At 50.3% G+C, this 22,860-nt stretch overlaps 1 protein-coding gene across 6 annotated transcripts in view; it reads left to right on the top strand.

The window, feature by feature from the left end:
* TNIK (TRAF2 and NCK interacting kinase) overlaps positions 1 to 22,860 on the top strand; it is a 163,142-nt gene that overhangs the window by 113,655 nt on the left and 26,627 nt on the right. For 3 of the 6 annotated variants that reach the window (XM_056358796.1, XM_056358792.1, XM_056358793.1), the window contains exons 11-18: positions 489 to 555; positions 1,956 to 2,160; positions 10,952 to 11,062; positions 11,544 to 11,630; positions 12,833 to 13,033; positions 17,338 to 17,502; positions 19,416 to 19,655; positions 21,977 to 22,083. In XM_056358796.1, coding sequence (XP_056214771.1) covers positions 489 to 555; positions 1,956 to 2,160; positions 10,952 to 11,062; positions 11,544 to 11,630; positions 12,833 to 13,033; positions 17,338 to 17,502; positions 19,416 to 19,655; positions 21,977 to 22,083 — 1,183 coding nt within the window. The remainder of the gene's footprint in view (positions 1 to 488; positions 556 to 1,955; positions 2,161 to 10,951; positions 11,063 to 11,543; positions 11,631 to 12,832; positions 13,034 to 17,337; positions 17,503 to 19,415; positions 19,656 to 21,976; positions 22,084 to 22,860) is intronic. The other 3 variants (XM_056358795.1, XM_056358794.1, XM_056358798.1) reach the window with 2 other exon arrangements.

Here is a 22,860-nt window from a genome sequence, read left to right as displayed (position 1 = left end):
GGATTTGCATAGGAAGAGCGTATGTTTAGGGAGAGAGGGGTTGTTGCCTTCAGAGCCGTAGCTGAATCCCACCTTCCAGTGCATATGGCTTCAATAGCTTGTGGTGCACCTCCCTGTGAAGAACCCTTCTGAAGAAGGGGGTCACTCCCTGACTTACGAGGATAAATTATTTTTTTATGGACATCCCCTACCTTTATGTTGGGTGCCTGGGGTTGCTGGGGCATTGCCTGCTGTGCTGCCCGTGGGACTGCAGCCCTCTTCCCAGCCAGCGTGGGCATGCCAGGTGCCAGCACCCAGGGAGACCGCCCATGCTTCCCTGGCCTTGCAGCCCCCCCGAAAACAGAAAATACAGAGAAATAATGCTGCATGTTCTTTGTCCTGTGAGAAAAAGAGAGTTGCCTGTTCTGCCTTCAGACTTCTGGGGTTTTCGACCACTGGAAAAATAAATGAGCCCAGCAAAGGGCACTGATGAGCAATTCTCTTCCTAGATGAGACAGAGTACGAGTACAGTGGAAGTGAGGAGGAAGAGGAGGAAAATGACTCCGGAGAGCCCAGGTAAGAATCAGCATTTCATTTCTGCCCTTAACGTCTCTTTAACTCTGTATAAAATCAGCTTGGGTTACAGGCTGCTAGAAACTAGACATGGAAAAAGGATAGTCTGAGCACTGAGTCCCCTTCGCTGGCAGAACAGAGTGTGTCCCCTCTGCTGGATGGTGCCTGGCTATAAACTGGTGCTACAGGTCACCTTAGCCAGGAGCTGGGGAAGGAGACTGAGGTACCCCATTGCCCGTGGGTTCTGCAGCACAGTGCGCTGCTGTCATGGGACTGTTGTATTTAGGCATGGGAATTTAATCCAACAGGCAGCTAAACACCACACAGCTGCTCGCTCACACCCCCCCCACAGTGGGATGGAGGGCAGAATCGGTGGGGGGGGGGGGGGGGGGGGGAAGTAAAATTTGTGTGTTGAGATAAAGACAATTTAATAGGACAGAAAAGGAAGGGAAAATAATAATGATAAAGTAATTAGAATATACATAACAAGTGATGGACAATGCAGTTGCTCACCACCCACTGACCGATGGCCAGCCTGTTCCCAAGCAGTGGCCCCCGGCCAGCTTCCCCCTGGTTTATATGGAGAATGACATCATATGGTATGGGATACCCCTTGGGTCAGCTGGGGTCTGCTGTCCCAGCTGTGTCCCCTCCCAGCTCCTGGTGCCCCCAGCCTGCTCGCCGGTGGGGTGAGAAGTTGAGAAGTCCTTGACTTTGTGCAAGCAGTGCTTGTCAACAGCTAAAACGCCAATGTGTTATCAATATTATCCTCATCCTAAATCCAAAGCACAGCACTATGCCAGCTGCTAGGAAGAAAATCAACTCTGTCCCAGGCAAAACCAGAACAGATGTGGAAAAACTGTGAGGTGAAATTGGAGAAGGCTCTTTGAAATGCAGTTCCTTACATCCAAGTGTAACTCCCGATTTCCATGTAACTTTTCACCATGAAACCTCCCTGGTGCTTCTGCAAGCGTGACGGGGCTGGAACTTTCTTTGGTGAAATTTTTCAGAGCCGTTGTAATTAGTATCAGGTTATTCCATTATTTCACTGAGATAATGTAGTATTTTAATAGCTGGCAATGATTCATGCTAAATGTGCTTTGTGCACAGCTAAATATAGTGTGTGCCACTGCAGCACAAGAGGCTTTGGGTAGAAACTTCATGTAAAGGAGTCCTTTAGCAAATAAATTACTGGTGAGCCATGAACAGAGCGCTGTGTCGGCTGCTCTGCCCTCACACTAGTGGTCCCCGCATCCCTCCCTCTGCTGCTGCCCAAGCTCTGTTGGGATGCTGTTGGGATGAAGGGAAGAGGGGCAACGCTGGAAAATGACGCAGAACTCCCCCTGGCAAGAGGTTTAAGGATGCAGGGAGGGAATCTTCTCTGATGTTTCTGTGCTGTGCAGCTCCATCCTAAACCTGCCCGGGGAGTCGACGCTGAGACGGGATTTCTTGAGGCTGCAGCTGGCAAACAAGGAGCGGTCGGAGGCGCTGCGCCGGCAGCAGCTGGAGCAGCAGCAGCGGGAGAACGAGGAGCACAAGCGGCAGTTGCTGGCTGAGCGGCAGAAGCGGATCGAGGAGCAGAAAGAGCAGAGGCGAAGGCTGGAGGAGGTAACTGGCCAGAGCCGAGCAATGGGCTGGCAAGGCCTGTTTTCGGGTGGAACAGCAGGATTTCTGGTAGCAGGTCCCAAGTGACTGTTCCCAGCCTGGTTTAGGAATCATGTCCTAACCTCTCTAGTCGGTAACCCCAAAGGTTTTGTTACACTGGTCAAACCCTCCTGCTCATCGTTTTTGCACACCTGCCTCCAGGCACTCCCCTCACCATAGTAAGTGTTGCCAGCTCTTGTGAAAGGTAACGGAGCTGGTTTGCTGTAAATAAACGCTTGAAGTATCGCACTTAAAGGGGTCCCTGGAACTGCTGAGCAGAGTTAGCCCATTATTGGGGTGATGGCTGTATTCAGTTGAGGTAAGCAAAACTCACTGGTCCAAGCATCTGACAGGTTCATTATTGTTATTTGCTGCTGTGGACTGTTAGAGTTGATAAGAAGCTGAAGAGCTCCGTTTGCCATTTCCCCAGATCCATGTGCCACTTGTGTCCCTTTAATACCTAATTTCAACTTCAGACCTTCCAGTCCCTGCCAATTACAATTTCTCTTGCAGGGGAGGGGCAGATGCCTCTCTGACTTGTGCAATGATCCATATGTGCCCCGAAGGATAAGATTTCATTATCCTTGTCTTAACATACCAGCTACAAATGCGATCGGTCATAAAATTATCCACCCCATTTAAAATCCAGCTGCAGGATTTGACCGGGTGACTTTGGGTGTCCCTGAGCTGCTCAGCCTGGCTGCGTGCTCTGTAGGAAGCGCTTACTTTTGGTTTAGCTCCTGGTTCTTCAGCTGCAGAAGCCCACCAAAAAGTAAGGGAGCTTTTCTCCAGCTCTTAGGATTTTGATGGGGTTTTGCACAGACACCCATTGCCACACACTGAACCAACTCATCCTGAGTGTCTGATTGAAGGGTTCATATGTTAAAGGTAATTAAATTAGCTTTCTGAAGAGGTCACAGATATGTCTGAAAAAAGGATTTGCAGTAAGTGAACTATTAAGACCCCCCTTAATTTGCATGAGCCAGAGTGTCTGTTACATTTAAGCTGACTCTCCCCACCCCCCCACCCCCTCCCCCCCCCACCCCCACCCCCCTCGCGATGGGTAATGCCCCCGGGCCAGGGGCACAGACCAGAAGGAATTTCAGGCAGGTGATGATGGTGGTGATACGGCCCCTCTCTGAGGTGGTCCTCTGAGCTCCTCCGGGGCAAAAACCAACACAGGCAGATCCCAGGCAAAGCATTTTTTCAGTCTAGTAAATATGTAGGTCTGACATGTTGTCAGAGCGCAGAGCTTTGCGTGTTCAGTACACTGTAGGTCAGGCTTTGCTTGCGTCCTGCACCATTCCCAGAGCTGGTGAGCTGCTGGGAGAGAGGGCGAGGTTTGCACGTGGGTGCATCCTGAAATCCCCTGCCCCAATGGATGTTTGTCTGAGGACTGTCATAAGGAAGCCAGGCTCTGCCTTTGTCCCAGTCTGCTAGCTGCAAGCGGTACAGGAGCAGAACAACAGCACAATAAAAGCAGACACCAGATTAGCTGCAATCCTGTAATGAATACAATGCTTGCTGCTGTATTAATATGTTCTCTTCACATAGAAGCAAATTGTTCTCTCTCTCTCTGCTGCTTCCCAGGCAGGTTTTGAATGGAGGACTAATCCCCTTGCTAAGCTGGCGAGCTCTGCCCTGAGCTACAGGGGCACTGCCTTGCGGGGTCGGGCTGTGCGCAGCTTTCCCTGGGCTTTGCTGGTTCCCCCCATTCTGTCCCCCATGTCATCAAAAGCTAATGTCACCATAGCCAGGATTTAAAATCAATGCCTCTGTTTCTGGTGGCTCTAACAGCCGCCCTGGGTGCTTCACCCATTGCCTTCTTCCAGCCGCCTTACAGTTTTCAGACCTGAACTGGAAGGGAGCAAAGCCGGCAAAGAGGTGTTTTCATGCTCCTTCATGTTGGAGAAGTTGGGGAGGACAAGTGGGACCGTACCAAGGGACATGCTCAGTCCGCCCCGGCATGGGGCCACCGGCGTGATGAGCCCTGTGGGCTCAGCCAGGATCAAGGCAGAGCGGGCAGCCGCGTGCTGGCGGCTGCGATGGCCCCAGCATCTTCTCGGGCCCATCTAGCCAGGTTTAGCTTCACCTGCATCTCCAGACGTGGAGTAAAATGAGCTCTCCTCTCTGTTAGACACTGTTTGCATGGTGAGCAAGAAACGTAGCCAAATCGTTATGGTGAGGATTAAAACAGGAGTCCTTGAAGACGTACAAACCTTCTGTTGCAAATGTGGTGGATTGTGGCAGCAGTTAGGAGGGATGCTCCCCAGCGTGGCGGGCTGTGGCTTTGCCGGCTGCAAGGTGGTGTGAATCTGCCATGGGCTGCTGTAGAAAACCAGAAAAATAGTAGAGGCAGAGATTAGCAAAGTTTCATCAGTGCTGCAGGGGGTAGGCTAGGGGAGCTGCACAAGTAGCTTTGAGCATCCTCCCCTGGAGCTTCCTGCTCATGGAGGTGTTCACCCTGGGGAGGGATGCTGCCTCTGCCTGGGGACACAGGGAGAGGTTTGTACCCCCAGGCTCTCCCGGGATTTCTAGCACAGCCAGCCAGCGGTGGATATAGTTTGGTCTTTGTTCTTCCCAGATCCTTAGGGGCAGGAGGCATCTGATGGCCAGACAGAGGTACCAAAATGTTGCTGCCCGGAGGCACCCAGCACCCTCCATCCATGTCACTGCAGTTTTGCTCCAGAGAGCAGCACCTCCTACCCACCACAACAGCACAAAAGCTGTTGCCTTTTGGCCTCTCTGCTTTTTCTTATGCTAGCTTCTGTTGTTGACTCTTGGCTCTGGATTTATTTGGCTTGATGGGAACAGGGTTTCTTCTGTGCTGCTTTATGGTCTGACTAAGACAGGGTGTGCCTCCAGTAGGCAGCACTGTACCAGCAGCCCTCTGGGAGGGGAGTCCAGGGGGAAGACTCAGATTACTGCATTTTCAAAATAAAAGTTGACCTTTAAAACCCAATAGAGCATCCAGGACAAATAAACACTTGGAGCTGGTGGCTTTTGGGGCTCCTAAGTCAGCCTGTTCAGTACTGCCAGGGGTATTACTGTGTTCATAAAGAGAGCTCTGACGACTCCTAAGATGCTGTGAAGGTGGCCAGGCTGAGCGAGTGCGTTGGCAGGGCCCAACTGCAGAACCAAAAGGACTGACTTAGGAGGATGCCCAGCTCAAAAATGCTTGGAGTTAACTTTTACTGGAGATGCACAGCAAAAGAGCTGGAGAAAGGCCTGCTAGTGGGATAACTACTCCATTCCTCCGTCAGTGCAGACCTTCAGTAGATTTTGTTTGGTTGGTTGTTTTCCTGTCTTGTCTTTAAATACTGCCAGGGATAGAGCTCCTAGCATTTCTGTTTCCTTACCCAGTAGAGCTCAAAATGAAGGAATCTCATTTTTTCTGTCATCTTGATCTTCCTAAACCAAGATTTCTGAACCTCTCACAAAAAGTACCTCTCATTTTAGGGCCTTTGGGGGGAAATCCACTGTCTCATAATGTTGCTCCAACGATAACATCAAATGCATATATGAAAAAGTCAAGTGAGGAAGTCTTCTGGTTGTCTCTCGATGCACTCCATGGTGCCCCCAAGAGCTGCTGCCATCCTTAGGATGCCTCCTTGCATCTGTTGGACATTTGGGTCTCCTTTTCCAACAGCTGACCAGTTTCCTTCTTTAAAGCTCAATTTTCTTCCAGGCAGCCAAGGAGGTATAGATTTGCAGCTGTCTTTAATTGCAGTGGAAGTAAACTGGGACCTTCGTGGGAGCTTTCTGCATGACGGCATGCAGAAAGTTGGTCTCATGAGTTCAAAATGTGCATGCAAATCCCCCCCCTCCAAATTAGAGAATTAAATATCAATAGATCAAATAGCAGTAAGGAAAATATTTGTGTAATGCAGAAGGGTGAATAGGCTTGAATATATTTTAATTTTTCCCTGTATATACATATATTAGATATATATAGCTCCCTAATAAACCCTTCATTTGTTGCTGGCACAGAACGAGCCTTGCTGTGCCAGTTTAACCACCAAAACTCCAAGCGAGCTGTAGGAATAACACATCTCCCTGTGTGAGTGTGAGGGATCCAGCGAGACAGTGCTCTGTGCAGACCCCTTGGCAGCAGTGGGCAGCTGTGGTCAGAGAGGGCTTTACATAATCTCATTTTTCTGCCGTGTTGTGGATTATTTTCCTTTCTAGGTATAAAATAAAGGTCAAATCATTACAGGGGATGTAGAAGGCAAATCTAAGCATTTTTGCTGTTTGCATGTGACATTTCATTCCACACAGTTACAGAGCTGGATGTTCAAGGGATAAAAAAATCACAGCAGCTCCTTTATATGATAACCAGCAGAAGACCGTCTGCTGGAAGCTCTTATAAAGCAATGCAAAAATTGCCAGTAAATAGTTCTAGATAAACTTAGGTTAGCAAAAATGGTGGCTGTTACTGCATATGAAGCCTCCTTGCAGTAATATGGTACATGGTGCTGCTGCAGCGGTCCCAGCAGCAGTTCTGTACCCATTTCCAAGAAGAGCTGCATTACAGCAGTTCCTGTAGGACAAAAGCGTGTGCTAAAAGCCTTTTCTTTGGTTAGAAAGCACCTAGAACTGATAGTTTCTGAAGCATGAGCCTTTTCCTGCATGGAGCATCCCGTCATGATGATCCCACCTAAAAGCTCCTGCAGTGGTGCAGAGTGTACCTGATCCCTGTTTGCCATGGTGGGAAGTTCTGCCCCAGTTTCTGTACCAGTGGGAAACACTGCTCCGTGCTCCAGTTCTTGGTGTGTCAGGAAAGATGATGATGTTCCAGCCACAGTCACTCTTTCCCTGGTGGCTCAGATAAATGAGCCTGTCGCAACAACGCAACCGCCTAGAATATTTGTTTTCTTTTGTCACTTGGAATTCCCCTTCCACTTCTTTTTTGGCTGATGCTTGTGTTTGGGAGCAGCAGCCAGGGTTTCCAGGAGCCTGTCCTTGCAAGTGTTGGTGCCTCTCTGAGCTCAGCGGGTTCATGGGGCGGCGGCAGCTCTCCGATTGCTCGTAGCCCCGAATGCATCTGATCTAGCAAAGTGAGCTTGCTCCTTTGAAGTCCTTGTTTCATGCCAGGCCTCCAAGGACCTTCCCACCAGAGGTTTTGACTTCGTGTGTCTTCCCTCATCAATATTTAAAACCTGTCATTTCTAGTGCAGCGCAAATAAGATCCCATTCTGGCTTACAAGCAGCTACATATAGCTTTACCTGCAGAGTTATATAAATGCAGTCCTAATTAATTGGTGCTCTCGCCTTGCATGCATAATAGATCTGGATAGTGTAAATATACACAGTAGTTTCAGGCTTGGAGAAATGTGGGAAGTGTGCATTCGCAGTGGGAGAGGGAGGGCAGAAAACGGAGGGAAGGAGGCAAACTGAGATCTTTTGACTTTTTTTTTTTTTTTTCCTTTCTACACACACTTTTCACATGCTGTTTTCAGCTGCATCTTGCTGAGCTCAATCCCTGCTTTAAGCAGGGTCCCCATCATCCTGGCGCCGCTCAGCAGCGGCATGAGTCATGATGGAGGGGAGATGGGGGCAGAGCTGGAGGCTTTGCCCACCGCAGTGCCAGGTCCTCTCCAGATGTTTGCCAGCTGCCGAAGCGGGGCCGTATGGGGAAGGCAGCTGAGCGGCTGTGCCACTGCTGTTTCAGGCCCACTCTGCTGAGACGGCGATGCAGTGTTTAGCTGAAGGTGCTCATAACGCAACCATGACAAATGACTTGCTTATAATGTGACCTGACAAAACCGCTGTTGAGCTGGAGGGGAGCGCTGTGCTCCTGGCCTCGATAAATGTATATATTGCATCCCACTCACAGCCTCAGCCCGAAGAGCCCGGCTGCCGCAGGGCGCAGGGGTCCTTTAGATATCCAGGAGAGCATCAGGCCTGGCTTTGAAAAAACGCTCTGCCTGGGGGGCTCGATTCCCAACTCCCAGGGTTGAGCAGGCTTTTAGGTGTGGAGGAGGCTGATGGTTAGATGCTGCCTTGCAGGAGAGCAGCCAGAAGTAGAGCAAGCTCGCCGGGGCCGCTGGGCTCATGAAGCCCTGGAAGGATGGTGGTACACTGCTCCCTCCCTGGGAAAAAGGCTTTTGTCCCCTTCCTTGGGGGGGCTGGCTTTGTTCACCTGCTGGATTGGAAATAAAGACCAATTGGATGATTTTTATTAAAGAAATAGCTGTGGCATTCAGGGCCTCGCCTCCTGCCAGCCAAGCCCAGCCTACACAAGCATTATGTGCTTTATTCAGCAGCGTGCTATTTCAACTGAAAGAAACCACATTAAACCCCACCCCAAAACGAGTGTGACACACGCTGTCATTGGAAGCTCAGGGTAGCCTGTGTTCAACCTGTTATCCGTGCTCCTGAGTGCATGGGAGCAGTGACCCAGCACTGACAGCACTCATCTGAGGAGGTCAGGGAGTGCTAGCGAAGGCAAGAAATCCCGTGTATTGCCGTACTGCTGCAGTTACTGTGTCCCGGTGGCGTATCCTCTGCAGTTTCTAGTATGGAGTCCAGACAACTACACACAGCCCTACGTGTGCGTTGCGCGCCGCAGGACAGGCATACGCGCCGAGTAACACATGCATCCCCAGCTTACGTGGGCAGTGCGAGTGACTGCGCCTGGCGTGGGACACGCCGGAGTCTGGAGCTGGCAGGTTATTTCAGGTTTGATGCGATTTTCCTTCCCTGAGGCGAGTGGAACAGCAGTGATAAATATGGCTATAGGTGGCACTAAATCTGTGCTGCAGCTCGAACGTGAAGCTAGAGGAAATCATCAGAGTCCCCGTGCTGCGTGGCTGTGGATGTTACCTGTGGGTGAGGAGGCAGCAGCAAGACAGGCAGTGGCTCCTCCGTGTATGGAAATGTGGGGGTGTCTTTAAATGTTTGTTAAAACATCTGTATCTCTATCTGTAGACATATCTTATCTTTATACGTATTCTCCCTATAAAGGTATCTGTAGATAATCTGTCGAGAGAGGTAGAGATAGAGTAGGTATAGAATTGTACCTATAATAGATACCAATCTGATAGAGTAGATCTATATATTAGATAGATATCTATTATAAATATACATGAGATTGATCTATTGTATATCTATTCTAGAGATAGATCTATATAATATCTTTATATCTGTATAATAGGTATCTGTTGTCAGTATATAAGCTAGATCTATTGTATTAGATATCTGTTCTAGAGATAAATCTATGTAATAGCTATGGAATATATAATATCTCTATAGACAGATATCTAGCATAGGGTTAGGTGTCTATATAGAAAATACAGATATCTGCTATAGAGATAGATCTATGTAATATCTATATAATATCTCTATAGACAGATATCTAGAATAGGGTTAGATATTTATATAGAAAATACAGATATCTGTTATAGAGGTAGATTTATGTATTATCTATGTGATATCTCTATAGACAGATCCTTATGATAGGGATAGATACCTATATGGGAAATATCTATACAGATACCTGTCTATAGAGAGATGCAGATTTCAGATCCCATCTGTATGTACAGCGCAGGTTTACTGCAGAGCAGCAGTTTGGCCTGGATGCATCTGTGTCTGCGGGCAGCTCAGCCAGCTCCTTGGGCAGAGCTGCCGTAGTCAGCTGCCGGCCCCAGCCCTCCACGTGATGGAGCGAACGCATGGCACTGCCAGCCCTGCCGCACCTGCCTTCCCACTGCAGCCTGCTCAGCCGCTCTCTGTCGGCAACAGGGGAGAAAAAAAGGGAGAAAAAAGGACCAGCTTTATCGGCTTGATGCTTCGGGTCGCCTCCCTGTTAGCGCTGCACGCGTGCTGCTGCAGCCAGCCCACATGGAGCCATGGCAGGCTGCGGCGCCCGCCAGCCAGTGCTGGCATGTCAGTGCCCTCTGCCGATGTGCTGCCCGCGGGGCTGCCTGCGCCCCGCTGTGTGCAGGCACCGGCTCCCCAGGGTGGGGGAGCGGCGCTTTGGGTAGCTGGAGGAGTTACGCCGGGTTAAAAGCGGGGGGGTGGGGGCTGCGGGTGTCACCTAGGTGCCCTGGGCACCCTGGACGGCTCACAGCAGGCTGTAGGTTGTCATTGCCCTAAAACGCCCTGGGTTGCTGTCAGCAAAGATGCTACAGGGCAGAGCAAGCAGGGGTGTGACCCGGGAGGCAGAGGTGGCCTGAGGATGGCAAGGGAATCCCCCCAGCCTGCTCATTTTGTGTTTCAAAAAGGAAAAACCTTTAGGGTTTGGGTCTTCTGTGTTAGCTTCTGGTCTCAGCAAACATCAAGAGGGATGAATTCCCCCGTTGGCAGGCAGTAGCTTCCCCGGCGCCCTCCCTTATCCTCACGGATGGGTTTGGGGCTGGGGTATGTGTTCCCCATAGGTGACGGGCTTGTGCAGTGCCTGCATGGCTGAGGCTTGGTTAACCCACTGGCTGGGTGCACTGCCAAGCGGGTACCGTACGCTGCCCGCATGCCTTCATCTGCCAGTGGGAGAAGAAGTGGGGTTGCGCGCGTGGTCCCACGCTGGCTGGGAGGATGCTGGGGGTTCTCCATAGCCAGTGCCAGAAACTGGAGCGTGTGAGGTTGGGGTGGGATTGACGAGCCCCTCTACCACCCCTGTCTGCTGGCAAGGCACCTCCTCGGGTGGGTGGGAACGTTGTGGCTGGGCGAGGTGGCTCCCCAAAAATGGTGACAAAAAGGACTTTGAGCCTCTCGGGGAGAGGAGGGGGGTGTTGACCTGTGCCTCCTGCCCCCACAGCAGCAGAGGCGGGAGAAGGAGCTGCGGAAGCAGCAGGAGCGGGAGCAGCGGCGGCACTATGAGGAACAGATGCGGCGGGAGGAGGAGCGGCGGCGCGCGGAGCATGAGCAGGTAACCCAGCGGGAATGGTACAATAGCCTTCGGTGCAGATTCCTCTTCCTCTAATCAGAGATTTTCTTGTAAGCACTCATATTTTTTGCTACTTGAGAGCAAATTGCTTAATTGTTAACGCTGCGTGTCGCTTTCCACTGCTGTCACTTACTTCCATGTGGATCCACTTGCTGGCCTGCAGGTGTAGAGACACTTGACACAGATTTTTCCCACCCACTTGTTCCTGGGGTGGGATCCCGTGGTGTTTCCAGTTAACGTTTGCTGTTTCCCATTGGTTTTCACTCTTTACCCTTGGAGGTCCCCTGTAGAGTGGTGGACACCCTGGGCTCTTCGGGCAGGGACGGAGGGGGCTGTTTGACCAGTGCCAGCTCTCGGGTGGGGTGGATGCGGGTGCCCACCTCATTCTCCTTCCTCCTGGGACATACTGGCTCTTTTACCTTCTCTCTCTTTTTCCTTTGACCCTTGCTGCCCATGCCTCCAGGAATACATCAGGCGACAGTTAGAGGAGGAGCAGAGACAGTTAGAGATCCTGCAGCAGCAGTTGTTGCAGGAGCAAGCGCTACTTCTGGTAAATGGGAGGCCCCGGCCACGCTTGCTGCTTTCTGCCCGTGTCGCGTCCGCATGCACCCGCGTGCACCCACGTCCCCGAGTGCCTCCTGCCATGCCGAGACGTGGGGGACACACTGTCATCGCCGGACCTGGAGCCTCCTGTCCCGCTCCGTGGCCGCCAGCATGCCTCGATTCCCCCACCGCCGCTTCGGGCTGGGTCCGCTCGCGGTGCACGGCTCCTCGTTGCATCCCTCCCAAAGCACCATCGGCATGCTTGTTGCCTTCGCGAGAGGAGCAGCCCTGTTTGTTGCTGCGTAGTTTTAAGGCTGTTTGCAGCATGTTGGAGCGTGGTCAAGGTGTTGCATGCCTGCACCCGGCAAACCCACTCTGCCATGCGGGTTTTCATATTTTGAGTGAAGGCTTTCATTTTAATTTCCTTGCAGAAACACTGTATGTTTCCCTCTTGTGCTGTTTGCATTCTACATGTCCTCTTTTTTTTTTTATTTAACTCGGTTTTGAGTTATGCTTTTTAATGCTGATAGCTGTTACTCTCACTGCGTTTTCTTTCAATCTGCAAGGATTATTCCTTTTTGCCCTTGCTGTTAATTTTATTTAGGGAAAAGAAAAACCCTCACGCAAGCCCTTGCCTTTTAAAAAGGCCCTTTCAGAATGATTTACTCATTAAACCTCGTAGAGCCGTAGGGATGCAGAAAGATCATAGAGCTGGCTCTGCTGTGTGGCTCTTCCCACCAACAGTGAATTGGTCCTACAGAGGAGTTGGCCTCAGCTGGGTTTTGTCTGACCCAGTGATGTTTGGCACCTCGTTGGATTGATCCTTCATTCTTCCCAGCCAGAAAAATCTGGGCAAAGTCCATGGCAGCTCCTAAGTGGACATCAGCCCTCGGGGGGGTTTGCAGGGTCTCTGGGGCGAGGCAGCGCTAACACCCCCCGTTCCCAGCAGACAGGGCTGTTCGCCAGCTGCAAAGTGTTGACGCCGGGGTCCCGGCTCTGAATCTGTTGGCTCTGTCCTCCCAGCGGTCTCTCCTCTGGGATGCTTTACAGCTCAGTCCCCAAAGTCTTCCAAATAGATGAGCTTTGCCAGAAAACAGCTTTTCAGATGTTCAGGCCCCATTTTCCACCCAAACAGATAAGTCTGCAGTTTGCAGCCCTGCGTTTGCAGCCTGGCCGGGCACCCGTGTCACTGTGTTTTTTTCTGGGTAGGAGTATAAGCGCAAGCAGCTGGAGGAGCAGCGGCAAGCGGAGAGGCTGCAGAGGCAGCTCCAGCAGGAGCGGGACTACCTGGTGTCCCTGCAGCAGCAGCAGCAGCAGCAGCGGCAGGACCAGAGGCCGGCAGAGAAGAAACCCCTCTACCATTACAAAGAAGGGATAAATGCCAGCGAGAAACCGGCGTGGGCCAAGGAGGTAGGCGAGAGCAAGGAGCATGGTGGTGCTTGTCTGCATCCGCAGAGCTGGGCGCACGGTTCGGTCTGAAACACATCGAGCAGATTGCGCTCTGCTGGGTTGGCTTCCAGCAGATGCCATTAGCTGTGCTGGAAACACTCCCAGTTCAATGCAATGCGTGTGCATCTACATGTACGTTTGAGCAAGCAAAGAGAGTGGAGGAAGGAGGTTTTGCCATGAGGGCAGCCAAGGAGGAGGATGGACCCCTCCTGGAGGGGTTCAGCCGTAGCTGGGGACTTGTGGATGTGCCAGGAGCTCCTGGTGCTCCTTCCTGGTGTGTCCGCAAATCTGCTGGGGGTAGGGGTGAATGCAGAGGGTGGTTGTAGCAGGGTTCCTTGCTGAGCACTAATTCAGTTCCCCATAGTCAAACAGGTCTTGGACAGCTTTTCTTCCCATGCTCAGGGCTGTATCTCTTGACATTGCTCTTTCATGATTTTCAGGCAGGTGAGCCACATCACCAATTTTCTGGTTCTCTCCAGCAAAAAGAGGGAATTGTTGTAACAGTTGTGAGATCTTGAATAGTAATTATTGCCTGGCTGAATAGTCTTGACAAGATGAAGACATGCATTGTCTGCAGTGTAGTTTCAGGATCATGTGCAACTCTTTCTCCTTTATCTCTTTGTGGTAGCTCCGGTAAGGCTGGTGCCCACTCTCGCTATTAATTTTTCTAAAGCTCTTTGTGTTTAATTTGTTTCATTTTGTAACCCTGCTCCTGGGCAGAAAGATCTTTTGGTAACTTGTCTATTCTTTCTACTAAGCAGGGTCACTGCCTTGCTGCCGAATGTCTGGCACCCTTTAGTTCTGGCAGAGATGCGACGTGCATCCAACACATAGCTGTCTCCTGGTCTTTCCTTTCGACAGCCTTCAGCTGCATCCGCAGTATGTGCAAACATCAAATGCTCAAAAAATTCAATCAGCAAAGGCCAATAATACGATCAATTCTTAGCCTTCCAGTGTCAAAAACTCTTCTCACCTCTTTATACCCCCTTGGGTTTCTCCTTTGTTCCCTTCCAATTTATTCTTAAGAGTCTTTCGGTGGCGATGCACCAGACGACCTATTTTCGTGGAGCTGCAGTGTCGTTCTCCAGCCCTTCCAGTGGAAGAAGAGGTTTGGAAGTGGGTCTGTGGATGAGACGTTCCAGATGTGCTGAGCCACCTCTGGCAGGAGAGGCTTCCACCTGGGTGGTGCCCCTGCAGCTTTGTGCAGAACTGGGTCTCTTGTCCGTCTGCAGAAGCGTTGAGACTAGGTAGCAGGCAGGAAAAAGGGAGTAAACTCTGTCTTTCATTGCCTGCTTCTAAATAAATCCTCTAGAATGTTGGTAAAGTACCTCTGGCACAGTCTTCAAAACTATAACAAAGATACATGAAAAGGAATCTTTTTCTTTATCTGAGGTAAAGGAGAAAAGTGCTGGATTTAGCTTTGCATTTCAAACACAAAGGCTCATTTCTTCTATCCCATGGGGGAGGCATCTTTTTTTTTTGATGCCGTCAACTGGAAGCGGGGTGTTGGGAATTGTGCAGTGTGAATAAGAGCAGCAGAATGTGGCCTCGTAACCTTTGCTGAAATCATAAGGAAGATGAGGTTTTCTGTTGTTGGGGAACATCTCCAGCTTCCACCAATTAGCCCTCCAAACCATTTGGTCTTTACCTGTGTCACTCTGTCTGGTTTCTCATTAAATGCTCGAAGCAGTGACTGTGGCATCTTTCTGCTCTCGGGAGCAGTAGTTTGATGGACTGCCTTGACACAACACCCTCGGGAATTTCCCAAAACTACTCCTCTTGCCTCCATCCACTGTTTTATCTACTGTGTAGTCCCACTTTTAGCACAATTCAACTATTTTGCTGTGTATATCGAAGTACAATCCATGCTGGCTATGCAGATAGATTTGCGCTCCGTGGTTCTTGCTATATTTCAGCATTTTCCATACCCAACCCATGCATGCTAATTTAACAGAAGTATTGAGTCTTTGTTTTCCTTTGGAAACAAAGAAAAAAATAAGTCTGATGCTCAGCCAACAATTTCTGGAGGCTCTACAGAGTTTATTGGGATATTTCCCGAGTGTTTTGCATGATACCCTATACCGTCCTTGGTTTTATGCTCTTTGGTCTCAAGTCTTTTCTCTCAGGAGCTTGATTGCCGCAGCACCCATGCTGTGCCCCTCTCTGTTTTTCATGCCTCTCCTTTATGCAATTATTTTCCCACCTCACTTGTCTCCCCGTGGTGGCTTCCAGCCCCTGCACACGTGGGGTGAAGCATACGCGTGAGGCTGTGGCACTGGAAGCAGTAGTACCATAACTAGCAGCTCGCTCTGTTCCTGACTCTTCTGTTGCGGACCTGTATCTGCTGAAGAAAACGATGCAGATAGCCGGGTCTGACTTGGTCAGCTGAAGGACGGGTTTGGGCAGGTAGATGCCATACATGACCATGTATAACAGAGGGGACAGGTTTAATCGGACGTTTTCCATACCATAGCCGGGCCCTGCAGTGCTTTCCCGCAGCTCAGAGCTTCCCAGGGGCTCAGGACTTGGCTGTGCGTCACGAGCCGCGCTGTTCTCTGCAGCAGCCAGCGCACACATCAGCTTCTCCTTCAGACCCCGTGGCTTTTATCCTTCTCTTGCTTTGAAGTGATGTATTAAAACATTAGCGGCCTTCCACTGGGACCTGCACAGAAGCTGCTAAGGATGTTTCCTGTTTGAGGGGAATCTTGAGTTCAATTAGAGATGGCTTGAACTGGAGCGATGATGAATTCCTGCAGGCTTTTGCTGCTTTCCCCTCCTCTCTTTGCCTAATGGCGGAGTTAGTAAGGCTCCACAAAGAACAGCTGGAGAGTCCCAAGAGCATCCTTTACTGCGCTGGTGCAACGCAGTGCTAGCAAGGAGATGCTGGCGGTGGGAAACCAAGCGCCTTCCTCCTTCCCAGTACACAGACATCCTCATTTCATCACTCTCCTGCCCTCTCCTCCACGCAAGCTTTGAAGTCCTCCATAATTAGCTGCGCATTAGGGTTTGGCAGCGTGCCGGAGAGTGCCTGCAAACAGCCGGAGGACTTGGCGGCAGCACTGTCTCTGCCTGCTGCCGTTCATGCCAAGGTTTGGCTGACACGGAGATGTACTGGACCAGGCCGGTGACCCAGCACTCGTGCTGCTGCTCCCTTGTTCAGGGAGAGTTCTCCTTCCCTTCCTTGCAGGATGCTCCCGTGGGCATCGCTAAACTGAGCTCTGCACGGCCTCTGCTAGCCAGTGGGCAGCACCTGGGGAGGGTGTGGTGACCTCTTAGGATGCAGCGGTGGCCCACGTAGTCCCTCATGAGCTAGAAAGAGTCCATGACACAGATCTCTTACCTAAATTTTACTCAGACTTCAGCTCAGTATCTGAAAGAGGAAGAAGATTCATTTTTGTTAATGTAATGACTCTCGTGTTTTATGAGTATTTATTTACTTAAACAAGAGCTGTGGTTCTTTCCAAGCAAACCTGTTTTAAAGATTGCCTTTCAACGTGCCATTGTCCGTGGCAGAGTCAAGACACGCTAAGGGTATTTAACACGTTAATGATACGTAAATGAAAATATACTTCAGATCTCGAGGTATCAAAAATTCTGCATAGTGTATGCTGCGTGAATACCAATGCATACAGCCTAACTGCAGGAGCACCCAGCCTGCACATATGTCTGGATTAGCTGAAACCACGGTATTTCGATCAAGGGTAGCTGAAAGCAGTGGGCTTTGGGTTTGTTTCTCTATCAGTAATAGCGACTTTTCCCCCTCCGTACATGACAAGGTGCCAGCCTCACTAAATCTAGATCAAAGCCAGCCATTTTCTGGCTGCCATGTTTACTCTTTTATTCAGATCAAACAAAGGCACTCCTCGCGGTGCTTATAGGAGTGAAGGAGAAGGATCTTGCTTAAAGATACATTTGAGAAGAAGCAAGGGCTTCTCGGGAGTCGTATTCTAGAAAGGCATGTTGCCTTTTCTTTATTTTTCCATTTCATATTCAGAAATTAATTGCACACATAAACACAAATAGTCCTTTTGGTTCTTTAAAAGGCATTTATTGCACAGTCTGCCAGGTAGCTTGGATTCCGTGATCATACAAACCCCATGATATACCTAAAAAGAAAAAGAGCTTCCTCTCTCGCTCCCTCCCTCTCTCTCTCAATCTCTCTCTCTCTCTCTCTCTCTCTCTATATATATATATGTATACATGCCTTTGTTTTCAATTGGAAATGGCTTTTTGTGGGGCGTTCACCCCTCCCCCTCTCCCCGCAGGTGGAGGAGCGCTCCCGGCTCAATCGGCAGAGCTCGCCGGCCATGCCCCACAAGGTGGCCAACAGGATTTCTGACCCCAACTTGCCTCCTCGGTCAGAGTCTTTCAGCATCAGCGGTGTGCAGCCAGCCCGGACCCCTCCTCTGCTCCGACCCGTGGACCCGCAGGTAATGGTCCTTCCCCGGCAGGCTCACCTACCGGAGCCAGGATGCTGGGGTGCTGGTAAGGCAACAAGGAAAAGAGCAGATTAAAGGGAAATAGTGTCTTGCTCCCTGGTTTCTCAGCCTTAAGCATATTCGTGAGTAAGAGCAGCATCTACATTCATGAGCGGATTCCTCTTGTCACCTCCATGTGTCAGAAACATCACGCTGGTTTATACCTTCCTTTGAAGCATCGCATACTGGTTACTGCCAGAAACAAGCTAGAGGACCAAGAGGAACTGCTGGTCTGGTCTAGTGCGGCAGTTGCTCTGTTCCTCTTTGGATCTGGTTTGTGTAAAGGACTGAAACCACGGCGCCTGGTACAAAAGACCCAGGATGCTCTGATGCTGAGGATCATCAGAAAGAGGTTTTGCTTTCTTTGCAGCTTTAATTCAAGGTTTTGTTTTGGTTTTCCATTGAGTTGACATCAGTCACAAACACATCTGGAGAGGGCATAGATCACCATGACCGTCACAGAGGAGGGGCATCGTTATTTTAAAAGTTCTTCTCAGCCGTGAGGTCTGTAAGTAAATACTCTGCCACCGAAAGCTGTAGGAATGTTGGTGCTGGCTCTGGTCCAGCCCCTGCAATTGCTTCCGCAGATCCACAGGCTCCAGCAGGGATTTCAGAGGGGAGTGCAAAGCCTTTGCTCCCGGTCCAGCTGGGCTTTCTATGGGAAAATGGCCCAAATAAATGCCACCGATGCGTGGCACGCGCATCTGTAGGACAGCAGTACAATGCCAGCTTTAAATAAAATACGTGCAGGAAAGCCCTTCAACATACAGCTCTGGTTTTTGCCCACTGTACGTGGTGTCTCTATATATTGGGAAGTAGATGAAGCCCCACTTCACTGTAATCTCTCTGATGGACCAAATATTTTTCAGTGTCCTTTTTAGCAGCCTCCGTCATCAACAACTAGAAAGACTTTCGTTTGGCAGTGAAATACTAATGAAAAAATCGCTTGAAGCCCAGAGACCCATGTAAATGCATGCATGCGTACACCTATATGCATGATTCGTGCACATGCATACATAGACGTGTATGTAGAAATGTCAAATAAAACTTACAGCCCTTCTGGATAAAGGAGTGCAGCTTCACAGGGTCCTTGGAAGAAGCTCTGATTTCACAAACTAACTTACTGAATTTCCGAGATGTCCCAAAACAGAAAGTCAGTATTCCTTTCACTCGTAAACTTTAGATCTGTAGGGCTGATCCATGGCATAGGGGCTACCTAGACCTGTAGAAACTCATGCCTCAAGATATTTTTTTAAGCCATCTATGCCTCAGAATTCCTGACAATTTTTTTTTATTACTTATTATTTATTATGGTTTCCTTATTTTTTTCATTTTTAACAGGGAAAATCCATGCCAAACCTCATTAGCACAGCCATAGAGGTGCAGGCGTGGGAGCTGGAAGCGCGGCCAGCGTCAGGCAGCGCCTGGGGCGGGCACGGTGCGTGCGGGGCTGGCAGAGGGAGCAGCCTGCCCCGCCGGGGTGGTACCCGCAGGATGCCGGGGTGGTACCTGCAGGATGCTGGGGTGGTACCCGCAGGACGGCGCGGGGCTGGCATACGAGCTGTGTCACCCTGTGCACGCAGGAGCAGTCAGCACTGGAGCATGACGTTGCCTGATTTTAAAAGGCTGAGCTGTGCGAGCGTAATTTTTCCTAGACATTGTGTTGAAGCGATGTAAGTCAGAAGTTCCTGAAACCAAGGCAGTGCTGATCAAAAAACCGGAGGGGGCTTTTTAGTGCATCCAAAGTGCTAACCAAATTTAAAAAAAAAATAAAAATCTAAATTTAATATTTTTTTTATTATTCCTTTTTTTTTTTTTCTTTTTTTCATTTTGTACTGATAGTTCTGTTTTGACTTGGTGCTTAGATTCCACATCTGGTCACTGTGAAATCCCAAGGAAGCTCCTTGTCTGGGTCTCAGTCACTGCATGAACAGCCTGCAAAGGGACTGGCTGGGTTTCAGGAGGCTCTGACGGTGACCTCTCACCGCACTGAGATGCCAAGGCAGAACTCGGACCCCACCTCAGAAAACCCTCCTCTGCCCCCTCGCATTGAAAAGTTTGACCGAAGTTCTTGGTTACGGCAGGAGGAAGACATTCCACCAAAGGTAACACTATCGCTCCTCACTTTCAGCACGTCAAAGTGGCAATCCCAGAGCTAAGCCCCTGCAGGACGGTGCTGCGCGCAGCACCTCCAGCAAAGCAGAGTGGGCAGGACCGAGCCCATCCCCGTGGCTCCACGGCGGGTACCCACCTGCCCAGGGGCTGCGTTTCCCAAGGCAGGTTTTGCGCAAGATGCTGGGAGCTGCTCTCGGGTGCACAGACAGCGCTGCAGAATAGCCTTGCCCTCCAGCAGAGAAGGTTCTCGAGCCCAGACAGAGGCCAAAATAAATTAATATCTCCTTTCCCCAGGATAAAAAACAACCTTCTGTTTAAATAGAATTATAGGAACATAAGATTTGTCATACTCAATAAGAGAGGTCCTTTTTAGTCCGGTACCGTGCCTCCAGTTGAAATCAATATTTGATGGAAGACTTGTAAGGGCTCCAGAAGCTTTATTCATTCATTGACATTTTGGCAGCGTCTGGCAGTACCTCTTTAATTAAGACTCTTCTGGACCAGTATTTCGATTGCGTTGTTTATACACCTTCATTTGGGAAGAATTATCACTTGGCCATTAAAGTCCCCCTTACAGCGAATCAGTGCTCAGCCTGGGAGGATTTTTGCAGAGAATAAATGATTACAAATTGATTAGTGACAGTGAGGCAGTATTTGGCCCTGATTGAGAGGCAGTTTTTCTATGTGTTAACAAAGTAAGTGACTTGCCTTCTCAAGAGCAAAATACCAGCTACCAGGTAAGCTTGCCTCCTGTGCGAGGCATCTGTGGTGGCCTCTCACATGGGTGAATAATGCCCCTATTTCTGCTACCACCAAGCAAGAGGAGACATTGCTGCTCACCTACAAGGGAAAAGAAGCCAACAGCTCCTGGAGCTGTTCATGTGCTTTGCTCTTCAGTAGTGCGGGAGGGCGGCTGCCTGGCTGTAACCTAATTTTGAAAAAACCCTTGCAATGTAACGTTGGGTTTTGCCTTGAGTCCTTTGAGAAGGGCATCTCGTAACAGCAGTGATGCACTATGCAGTGAGACCACAGCACCTGCTCCTTGGGAAAAAGCTGTTTTCCAGCACTGTGGGGTATTTTCCCCCTTGGCTGAGGGAACACGAGCTGTGGAAGGGGTCGCCACCAGATCGCATTTAAGCCTGTCGTGTAATACCCATGAGGAGTCTGACTTTGCGTTTTAGTGCCTGAAGTGGGTTGGATGTGTTTGTAAGCGGGAGCTAAAGGACTGCCCCGTGAGGCAGGGCCAGCTGTCTCTGTGGTCCGGGGTCTTGTTTCTGCCAGTGCTTATGGCTGGATGCTTCAGAGGAAGGTAAAAAAACTCCCCAAGTCCTGACTGCAGAGTACCCTGCCTGGAGGTGAGATGGCTTTTTAATGAGACAAGCTGTAGCTAGCGATGCCGCAGGGTATAAAGCTCACTCGCTCTCTAAATCTTTTCATCTTGCCTAACAGAACTGTGTGTTTATTCTCAAAAAAAACAACAAAGCCTAATCATTTTTTCACTAATCCCGCCAAGCCCTTGGCCGCTCTGTTACCTGGTGCAAGGTATTGCATGGTGAGTATCGTCGTGCCTCTCCACGTCAGCCTGCGCTGCCGGAGGGTGAGACCTCCGCACCTGCAGCCACACAGCGATGCCTGTGCTCCCACGGGATGGGGCTCCAGGGTTACCTGCCATGGTTGGCTTTGGGTTTCTGCTGGTGGCAGTGCTGGGGAGCCATACGAAGCAGCAGCATCTGAAGCTTAATGACAGTCATAGTGTTTAATGCGAGTGTTAGGTGGATGGGTCTGGATCTTTCCACTGTCAACGCTCTTGTTTGCCCACCTTGACCACAGTCAGCACCACCTCCCTGCTGGCAGCCTTATATCCAAACTAGAGATGCTAAAAACTCCACCTTGGCTGCTGAAATGGCACTTGAGTCTGAATTTTACTTGAAAAATTACATGTCTGGGTTTTGTTAGATCTAAATTATGTGTATGTTTGCGTGTGTATGCATACATTCATTTTTGGAAAAGTAAATGTCCTGCCTGATGGTAGCGGGGCTGCGCTGGGTGTTGCTCGGGGCTGTTCTGCCGGGAGCATCCCTGAATGTACCTTTGCAGCTCGTTTCTGTCTCGCATTTGGGCGATTCCTTCTAAAAGCCAAGAGCGTTGTGGTTTATAATTGCTGTAAACATTGCCCATCTCTCAGTGGGAAATCAATTGGAAATCCAGTCTTAAGGCAGTGCTGGAAGGTGATCTCTCAGATGGGCGAACGGCTGGCTGATGTGGTGGGGCAGACTGGGTGACGGCAACCGTCTGCTTGGTTTTTTTCCAGGTGCCTCAACGAACCACTTCCATATCCCCTGCTCTGGCGAGGAAGAACTCCCCGGGCAACGGCAGCGCCCTGGGGCCCCGGCTGGGCTCCCAGCCCATTCGGGCAAGGTACGGACACCGAGGGGGATGGGCAGGAGCGATCCCGGTGCGCTACCGCCTGCACGCCTCCCAGCATCGCCCAGCTGGGGAGCCCCAGCATGGGCTGGAGTTTAGCCCTGCTTTAGCTGGCTGGTGGAACCACCAGCTTTGCAATGCTTCTCTTGTCGCTGGGGTGAACTTTTGCACCTCTTAGTATTTTGTACCAAGGGCTGTGAGTGCTTGGATCCCTGGAGGTTTTGCTCCCTGGGCTGGATACGTTCCTGGGCATTGCAGGGTTTGGAGGTGGATAGTGTCTCCTGCTGTGGGGCCAAACAGGAATTTGGGTGCTCCCTTTAGCGGAATTAGGTTCTGGTTCCCCCATTGTCACCCCTTGCATGTAAGGGCACCCATGTAAGCCAGCGGGGAGATCTCAGTGATGCATACCATACATTTCCTATGCATCAGAGCAGCTTTTCACAGATAAGGACCAAGGAATGTGCTGGGAGACAGACACTGTGGTACAGCTTGGTGAGATCTTCCTTAGATGTAGATCAAGGATTAAATTCCTTTTGGCTTCCTAGGACTAAGGCCTTTAGCTTAGCCAGATCCAGCTCTCCAGCAGGGCGCAGGGTGTGCTTATAGCACCCTGAGGGAGGACGCTGCACCACAGCAGCGGCCCGATCCTGCCATGTCGGAGCTATGCCTGGGCATGCTTAAAACAAGCAGGGAAGTTGACAGGCTTTGCTCAGAGCTGGATGGAAAAAAACAGGGCTTAGTCATGCGAGAGCTTGTGGCTGGTTTGCAGAG

Source organism: Falco biarmicus, chromosome 13 (assembly GCF_023638135.1).
Source record: "Falco biarmicus isolate bFalBia1 chromosome 13, bFalBia1.pri, whole genome shotgun sequence".
Lineage (NCBI taxonomy): Eukaryota > Metazoa > Chordata > Aves > Falconiformes > Falconidae > Falco > Falco biarmicus.
Note: the sequence above shows the minus strand (reverse complement) of the source record. Positions and strands in the feature narration are given on the sequence as shown.